The sequence below is a fragment of the Gobio gobio genome (genome assembly GCF_949357685.1).
Source record: "Gobio gobio genome assembly, chromosome: 7".
Taxonomy (NCBI): domain Eukaryota; kingdom Metazoa; phylum Chordata; class Actinopteri; order Cypriniformes; family Gobionidae; genus Gobio; species Gobio gobio.
The window spans coordinates 8,522,861-8,532,860 of NC_137103.1; the positions used below are offsets into that span (position 1 = coordinate 8,522,861).

A 10,000-nucleotide genomic window follows, 5' to 3' on the forward strand; every position below is an offset into this window, starting at 1 on the left:
TCACATGCCTCAGGGAGCCGCTTTCAAACAGCGGTAACGTATTGAAATCGCGTTTGAATGCGTGCTCCCGTTTACTTTCACTTTCGATTTCGCGATCGTGCGTACTCTGTGAATAGTGTCGAACGCGCATTTTAAAATAGACATTTGTCCGGCGCTTGTGTTGCACAACGAATCCTCCGCCACGGTCCTGTCAGTCTTCACGAACAGCTCGTGTTGGATGAGCTGATGGAATTTAAGCGACCGTTATCCACCTGAATTAAATAGCTTTTATTTCTATAAAAAGCAAAGCGACAGTGGAGGCGTAATGTAAACGTAGCGGTGACATATCCTAACTTCACCCTCACACTCCGTCATGACAATATGACACGAGACAGCCTTTCAAATCTCGTCACAGTTTAGTCTCCCTACTTTTTATTTGTATTTTTCAGCTTTATTTGAATGAACAGGTTGTTTGAGTTGTAGTGTTGTAGGATAACTCGTGTTGTCCCGTCGGCTCTGGTCAGGGTGATGATCCATGTGGTGGCTCAGTGTCATGAGGAGGGTCTGGAGCATCACCTGCGCTCATATGTGAAGGTGAGCTGCATCAGGACAGGCCACTTTCTCCTGGGATGGAAAACAAACAATCCTGAATCTTGGACATTCTTGTTTTCTTGTGTGTGTGTGTGTGTGTGTGTAGTATGTTTTGAAGACCGAGACGAACTTAACCAACGGTAAAACGGTCCATGAGGAACTGGCTAAAGCCATGACCACCATCCTGAAGCCCTCCACGGATTTCCTCACCAGCAACAAACTGCTGAAGGTGCAACTGATTCAACACCCTGACAAAAAAATCCTTTTATTACGTAAAGTTCAAGCATATTTTCTGAGTATACGTCATGTATTTAGTGTACTAAAATCAACATACTAGTAGTATATTTGTAAGTGTATTGAGTCTAAGTAGCTTCCATACTTCCATGTTTGTTAAAGGGTTAGTTCACCCAAAAATGAAAATTCTGTCATTAATGACTTCCCCTCATGTCGTTCGACACCCGTGAGACCTCCGTTCATCTTCGCAAAAGAAATGAAGATATTTTAGTTGAAATCTCCATTGGCACAATGGCACGGTTCACTCTCAAGACCCTTAAAAGACACTAAAGACGTCGTTACAAAGTCCATCTCACTACAGCGGTTCTACAATAACTTTATGAAGAGGCAAGAATAGTTTTTGTGCGCAAAAAAACCCTAAATAACGACTTATATAGTGATGACGATTTCAAAACACGGCCTCATGAAGCTTCGAAGCGTTATGAATCAGTGAGTCGATTCAGCGGTTTGAATCGCCAAATTTCAGCAGTTTGACACGTGAACCGAATCATGATTCGACTCACTGATTCACAATGCTTCGAAGCTTCATGAGGCCGTGTTTTGAAATCGTCATCACCAATGGAGGCCTTTCAGAGCCATCAGATTTACACTAAAATATCTTCATTTGTGTTCTGAAGATGAACGGAGGTCTGACGGGTGTCCAACGACATGAGGGGAAGTCATTAATGACAGAATTTTCAGTTTTGGGTGAACTAACCCTTTAAGTATATCAACAGTAGACTGAAGTTCTCCTCTCTTGTATTACCTGTAAAGAAGTACACTAATAGCACACCTGAATGAACTCCAGCACAGCTCATGCTTGTTTATGGGATGTCCTCTTGAATCCGCTGTGCTCTTTCTGCTCTAGTACTCCTGGTATTTCTGTGAGGTTTTAGTCAAGTCTATGGCACAGTACCTGATTGAGAGCGGCAAGTCCAAGGTCAGTACAAGTCAATGCTTTTCTCTTTGCAAACACCAGTCATGTGTTCTTCTGGAAATGTAAATATCTAGTTGATCTTTTTTCGTAAGTTCATGTCCACCCCGTGATTGAGACCTTTGACCCCTGCCGTGTGCTGTAGGTCTCCAGGAACCAGCGTTTCTCAGCGTCCTTCTATCACTCTGTGGAGACCCTGGTGACCATGCTGATGCCTCACATCACACAGAAATACAAGGACAACCTGGACGCCACACGAAACGCCAATCAGAGCCTCGCTGTCTTCGTCAAGGTGAGCGCTGGTCTGCTTGTCAAAGTCATCGAGCGCCAGGACTCGAGATCTGGTGGTTAGAAATCAAGTACAATGTTCCTTTGTCTTGATTTGATCTGTACTGTAGATGCTGATATCGCTATTAGCGATATATTCCAGAGAAATGTTCTTCATCAGTAGCAGCTTTCCTCTGAGTTCACTTCACATCAACCACAAACAAAACTGCGCTTTTCACAAAAGCACTGAAGTTTGGTTTGATTTCACAACTTTATGGTAAACGATCCTGGATCTTCATACCTGGAAACCCTCTCAGAGCAACAAGATGCACATTAGTTTGAGACACTCCCATATTTATACAGATTTTTTTTAAAGTATGACCCATGTGAATGGTGTAAATGGGCAGGAGTTGGCTGGTTACTGATGATTGAAATCACCAAATGTCCTCCAAAAATTATAAACTTATTTATACAGTATGATTGGTCCCACTTTATATTAGGTGTCTTTAAATATTATGTACATTAAAGTAATATTTTTTAGGATGTTTCTGGTGTTGTTGTTGTGTTGTAAAACACTTGTGCTGCTGCTGAGGTGATATGGGTAAGGTTAGGGCAGGTGTGGTGGTGTGGGTAGCAGGGGTGTGTGATATATATCGTCTGCAATAATATCATCATTGTTGTTTTAACGATGTGCGATCTGACATTGTCGAGTATATTCCTCACACACACCCAGAGAGTCTGCATACACTACGTGATGTAGTCTGGTAGATTAGACTAGTGTGTGTGCGCATTTAGCGTGACTTTAGTCTATATTTATATAATTTAATATAGTTAATAAATATCACATGAAGACTCCAGATAACAGCGTGATAACAAATGTGACATTGATTTAACCCTCTGGTGCTCTTCTGTCATTTCTGACCGGAACATTTTCTGTTTTGAAATGTTAAAAATCACAGCTTCATCGGAATGACATGAAACTTGGTGACTTTTCTAGCATTAGATATGTAAACACACAAAAAAGTTGGGGTCATGATTCGAGCATGCTAATTGGTAGTTTAAAAAAAAATAGCGTTCATTGTCTTCTGTCATAAAAGACACCATAGGAAATGAATGAGAAATCGGCAAAAACACAAAAATTCACTGAATATCTACAAATCGGCCACAATGCTGAAAAAAGGTACACAGCAGTGAAGAGGTGACACTCTAAAACATCAAGAGTGTGATATTGACACATCCACTCACACACACACACGCACACACACTTATACACACACAAACGCCTATGAAAAACTGAGCCTATGAAACACATTTAGAATTTTTTAAAATCACGGCTTCATCAGAATGATATGAAACTTGTCATTAGGTATGTTAACACTCCAAAAAATTGTGGGCATGATTCGAGCATGCTAAGTGGCCGTAAAAAAAATACTCCCACATGAGCTCTTCGGTCAAAAATGACACCATAGGAAATGAATGGGAAATCGGCAAAAACACAAATTCACAGAAAACAATCTATATTTCTAACAAAAAAAATATATCTAAAACTTTATAATAAATAGTCTTTGAGATTTTTTAAATATATATTCAAATCTATTAAAAAAAATAATTCCAAAAGAGGGCGCTAATCTGCCTTCAAAAAAAAATATTTTGAAGGCCTAATCTCTGTTTTATGTGAAATACTGCAATAATTAAAATGTTTTTTTTAAATTATATATATAAAAAAAAAAAATTTAATGGCAAAAATAGACCATAATTATTGCACAAATATAAAAAAAATACCATCAAATCATCTCAAAATACAAAATTAAAAAGAAAAAATATTATTGAAGAAAAATAAATTGCATCAGTTTTACTGGGGTGGAGGAAGTTTAATTTTTAGGTGTCCGGTCACTTATGACCGGGAAGACAACCAATGCAACCCCTAAAAGAAGAGCACCAGAGGGTTAATTTACTAAACAAGGAGTTAATATTAAGTGACTTGCATTTTAGACACAATATTGCCTGTTTTTTCTCTAATTTGCTAATGAAGATAGCTCAAAACAAAGACAGCACTGTAATTGCGTCTCTGAGCAACACACGGAGGTGTTTCCTTACTGAACGAAGCAGATGATTCAATGACTAAGATAGATTAAGATCATTCGTTCCTGAATGAATCAGCCTTTGAATGAATCGGTTGAATCACTCATGAACGGTGACTGCCGGTTTTAATTTCACATTTAAATGTCTTTTCATGGTTTAACCACCACACAGACTATGAAGAATATCAAAACCTTTAGGAGTCAGCTGATCACGGCAGTCTTAAACCTGCCACGGTGCCAGCACAATAACACACTCAGAAAAATATCGTCTAATTATCGGTATCGAGAAAAACACAGAAAATATCGAGATGTCATTTTTTGTCAATATCGCACACCCCTAATGGGGAGGTTTTTAGGGTGGGTTAAGCTGTAAGGGAAGGTCAACGGTGTCATTATATGACCAATCAGCTTTATTTTTATTCCAGTTCTAGTATAACGTGTGTCTTGAATCAGTCAGTAAACTCAAGCGTGGTCTGTTTTCTCCAGCGCTGTTTCACCTTCATGGACCGAGGGTTCGTCTTCAAACAGATCAACAACTACATCAACTGCTTCATGCCCGGAGACTCGAAGGTAATTCACTCCTGCTCCTATATCTCTGTTTACACACAACTACTGCAAATATTCAAATAGATATTCCATCCCAGAAATATGTCTTCCTCTCTCTCTCTCTCTCAGACGCTGTATGAGTTTAAGTTTGAGTTTCTGAGGGTGGTCTGTAATCATGAGCACTACGTTCCTCTCAACCTGCCCATGCCGTTCGGGAAGGGGCGCATCCAGCGCTTTCAAGGTGATCCATCACAGAAACACACATTACAGTCAGAGAGCTTGGAGAATATTGACTGCATGTGACTGAACCGGCTGATGTCTCTCAGTGTGTGACAGAATTAGCATGTTTTATAGCGGCCGTCTTCCTCTAATCCAACAATCCTCAACCAGGCTTCAGCAGACATCCAGAAGAGCCTAAAAATGACTTAAAGCCCTCTTGGGGACAAATGTGGGCAAAATAATTTTTAAAGATTTTTAAAAAATACTTTCCTTAATCTGAGTGGTACAAGACTTGGCTACTTTTCCTAAATTTGCCACCTGAACAAACACACAAAAAAATTGACTCGATTCTACAATGTTAAGTGCTTGGGGAAAAAAACTCCTTAATCCCGCCTTCGTGGACAAAAATGGGCACCCATAGGAATGAATGGGAAAAATTGTAATTCCGAGCATATTTTTTTTTATTTTTCCAATAAAAATCAATAAATCCAACACAATGCACATCATACATACACACACACAAATGAAGGAGTGAGCCTATACAACATTCTCAATGTGGCAAACACTCACACATGCGCGCACACACACACACACATCCACAAAAGCATTGCATTGAAAGCCATTGAATGAGCCTATAACAGAGTGAGTTTTATTTTTAATTTTTTTGTCAAATAAAAAACAGTCACTCACACATACACAAACAAAGGAATTAAATGAGCTAATAACTGGGCAATTAAAAAAGAAAAAAAAGTTGTTAAAACATTGGTTTACAGAGTTCAGCCCATATGCAGCCATTGAGTTCTATTGCCATCTAGTGGCTATTTATATTTTAGTTTTAAAAAGAAATGAATACCATCATAGGTCACCAGATGTCACCAAAGTCACCACATCTTTAGGTTTTGGCTCTCTGGACTTGCTGATATGTTTTTTTTTTTACTGAAGTTAAAGAAATATTAAAAATAACTGTATATTGTACATAAAAAATATGGTACTTTTAGAGGTAAATAAATTCATTAAGACCCCAAAAATCACAGAAAAAGGCATACATTGATGGAATTTATTTTACTGAAGGTGGTGATATAACATTTATTTAAATAAAAATTTGCGATCACACCTGAGACCTTCGTGCCCAAATTTGTCCACAAAGGCAGGATTAAAGGCTGTTATGCAAGGGGGGCTTGGGGGTTAATGATTTAAATGATTTTAAAAATAAGACAGAAAGAACATTAAAATAAGCCAAAACAACAACAAATCAAGATATTTCTTATTTAATTTTTATTTAATAATTTTTTCTTTGAAGAACCAAGATTGCCAAGGTCTTGAAATCCCCAAATATATGAGCTAGCCTTGTTTTAAAAGCCCTGGAGAAGTCAGACGAATGAATAATAATGATAACACTTTAGTTTAGGGTTCAATTCTCACTATTAACTAGTCGCTTATTATCATGCATAATACTAGGATATTGTTTGACTATAGGATCCATTCACGTTATATTTTCACATATGGATCATTAATTATCAGATAGACAAGGACAGTATTTTACTGAGACATTTATTGATGGTGAAACTCAACATTCCCAATGCATATCAGGTGAAGCAGGTATAAAATGATTGTTTCCATCCCATAAATTCCAGGGGCCGGTTGCATAAACCGTTAAGACTAGTCTTACAAGTTAGACATACATTTTTTTTCTTTAAGACTGTTCATAATTTTTTAAAATCAGTTACATAAAAACATAGACTGGCCTAATTTGATACGAAAAGTAAGACTGAACACCACTTGCGTAACTGCTAGTGGCTCATACTAGATCTTAAGACACTGTCTTAACATAATGGCTTAGTTTATGCAACTGGCCCCAGATCAGAGTCAAATAAGATCGGTAAAACTTTAGTTTAGGGCCCAATTCTCACTATTAACTATAGTCACTTATTATCATGCATATTACTAGGATATTGTGTGTTTATTAGTACTTATAAAGCACATGTTAATGCTTTATTCATCATGATCATATTCTACATCCCTTAATCCTACCAATACCTCAACTTAACAACTACCTCACTAACTATTAATAAGCAGTAATTAGGCATTTATTGAGGCAAAAGTCGTAGTTAATAGTGAATGTGTGTTCCCCAAACTAAAGTGTTACCATAATTCTGTCTGCATTTTTATATTATTGTATATACATTTTTCTAGTTTTGCCAAGCTCTAAAATATTTTAAATTGTGTGCAAAATATTTGAATCCTTAATCCTTATCAAGTAAATCACAGTAACACTTTACAAAAAGGGTTCATTTGTTAAGATTAATTAAACTGACAATGAAAATTCCTTCTAAGGAAGTTATTAATATTGGCTGATGTTAATCTGTTAATATTATGGACCCAAGCTAACATGAACTAACAATGAACAGTTGTATTTGTATAAACTAACATTAACAAAGATGAATAATTACTGTAACAAATGAATTGATTTAATATTAATGTTAGTTAGTTAGTTAGTTAGAATACAGATTACGTGATGAAAACTATATATAATTTTAGGTAATATAATCTGACTACTTTAGATTACTAACTTTAACCTTAATCACATGGAGTTAAATATGATAATGTTGTACTATAGTGATATAAAAATATGTCGAAAATTTGTCATCAACTAAATGAAGTGCATTAAACATTACGTTACGCCAGGGTTTGAACTGGGGGGGCTTTGTGAGGTAATAATTAATAAATATGTAACATTTTAAACAATAAAATAATAAAGGATGAAATATTTAATGTAATGCTCTGTAATTCCACAAACCTGGAAGACTTTCTGATAAGCAATAGGCTGTTTTACAAAAGGACAATTTAACAGATAAAAAAGACGAATGAGTTAGAATCAAGTCATGTGACCTTCGAATATTGATGACAATGGAGTGACTTTCATACTTTTGAGTGTGTAGCAGAAGAGTATGCTACTTCATCATCTTTAACGGATTGTTGCTTAGTTACGTGCACCCCATCACCGTTTAAACTGCCCTGTCAATCATTGTCACAGTTCAAATCCTCCACATTGAGCTTCATTTCCTACCTTTAATTGATCTGCCATCTGTGGGTCTTTAATGCGGAGACTCTCCTCGTGTGTTTGCAGTTTAAATATAATGATGTGTTTAAAAGTTAATGGCCAAACGTATCATTAAAGAAGTTCTCAATGCTGCTGCAGGGGAAATATTATGCGGATAACATTGAATAAATATCTTTCCGTCAGGTTAAATACTGATAATTGATCACTCAAACCCCTTTATCTAAACCTCTCTACTTAACCGCCGGACTCGCATAACCGTCATGTTTGTAGTTTTTTAACACTTTTTATCTGTGTTTGTAGTTCTAATCAAATCCTCGTCCATCTCGCAATGGGCAATATCAGCCGTTAGAGTGTGGGTCCAACCACACTTCGGATTCTGACCGGAAATAATAAACCATACGGAATACTCTTTTCAACATATTACAATTTGGGACACACTAACTCTATTTTCGAATACTATTTAGGACGGATAGTATGTGAATTGGGACAAAAAAGTTTGACAAGCGCTTTTCTAATATACACGACAAGACTTTTGTTATTTTGACTATTTCCTATATTTTAGAATAATAGTGAAGTCACCAAAAATTAGTCCATACTACGACTTGTGTGCATATTACAAGTGTTTTTAAAATCTCCTTCACATTGATTTAAATCATTCACATGCATCAGGGTCACGAGAGAGTGAAGAACTATTTATTTATCGTCTGAATGGGCAAACTATTTGATACAGCTGAGTGATGTCTTGTATCTCCGGCCCTGTCTCTGGGTCAGATCTGCAGCTGGACTACTCTCTGACCGATGACTTCTGTAAGAATCACTTCCTGGTGGGGCTGTTGCTGAGGGAAGTGGGCGGAGCCGTGCAGGAGTTCAGAGACGTGCGTCAGATCGCCGTGCAGGTGCTGAAGAACCTGATGATCAAGCATGCCTTCGACGACCGCTACTCCTCCAAGGTGAGCGAGCGCCCGCGTGTCCACCGCAGTGTGTGCCGTCATGGGGCTGTGTGAAATCTGTGTGTGTGTGTGTGTGTGTGTGTGTTTCAGGGTCAGCAGGCTCGCTTGGCCACGCTGTACCTGCCTCTGTTCAGTCTGCTGCTGGAAAACGTCCACCGGCTCAACATCAGAGAAGCGGCTCCTCTAGCCAACCACACTAACATGGTGAGACTGACACCCAGTGTCGCTTTCAGAAACACCAGAGAAACTCGTTCCAAACCTGCGTCACTTTCTTTCTTCTTCTTAAAGTATAAAAGTTAAAGTAATGTAAGGGAAAAAATGCCATTAAGGACATAAAACATTTTTCTAAAGGCCATAATGACTATAATGTTATATTAAAATGTTAATGTTGAAAAATTTGGGATGTACTAGGCTACCCGTTTCAGCCGCATACAACCCCAAATCAGAAAAAGTTGGGACAGTATGGAAAACGCAAAAAAAAAAAAAAAAGAAGTGATTTCTAAATTTACTTTGACTTGTATTTCATTGCAGACAATATGAACACAAAATATTTCATGTTTTGTCTGGTCAACTTCATGTCATTTGTAAATATGCATCCTTTCCTGTCATTCAGACCTGCAACACATTTAAAAAAAAGTTGGGACAGTAAAGCATTTACCACTTTGTAATGTTGCCATTCCTTTTCACAACACTTAAAAGACGTTTAGGGACTGAAGACACCAAGTGATGAAGTGTTTCAGAATAAAATGAATGACGGTTTCCACAGAAATATGAACTGTTTTCAGCAGCAATTCCTCATATGAGAGTGATTTGTGAAGGATCATGTGACACTGAAGACTGGAGTAATGATGATAAATTCAGCTTTGATCACAGGAATACATCACACGTTACTATACATTCACACAGAAAACAGCTGCTTTACATCATAATAATATTTCACAATAGTACTGTATTTTTGATCAAATAAATGCAGCCTTGGTGAGCAGAGGAGATTCTTTAAATACCAACTTCAAACTTCACATATCCATTGAAAAGGTGTAAATTAAAAGGCACATCTTGATCTTTCACTTTTATTAGATGTATATTTCTACACAGTCCT

The 10,000-nt window shown here is 37.4% G+C and overlaps 1 protein-coding gene across 6 annotated transcripts in view; it reads left to right on the forward strand.

Annotated features, from left to right (window-relative positions):
• The window catches only part of LOC307129753 (dedicator of cytokinesis protein 9), a 178,865-nt gene that overhangs the window by 107,503 nt on the left and 61,362 nt on the right, over positions 1-10,000 (forward strand). For all 6 annotated transcript variants that reach the window (XM_079822440.1, XM_079822443.1, XM_079822444.1 and 3 more), the window contains exons 25-32: positions 504-573; positions 677-799; positions 1,712-1,783; positions 1,923-2,069; positions 4,612-4,695; positions 4,801-4,912; positions 8,723-8,901; positions 8,992-9,105. In XM_079822440.1, the coding sequence (XP_079678566.1) occupies positions 504-573; positions 677-799; positions 1,712-1,783; positions 1,923-2,069; positions 4,612-4,695; positions 4,801-4,912; positions 8,723-8,901; positions 8,992-9,105 (901 nt within the window). The remainder of the gene's footprint in view (positions 1-503; positions 574-676; positions 800-1,711; positions 1,784-1,922; positions 2,070-4,611; positions 4,696-4,800; positions 4,913-8,722; positions 8,902-8,991; positions 9,106-10,000) is intronic.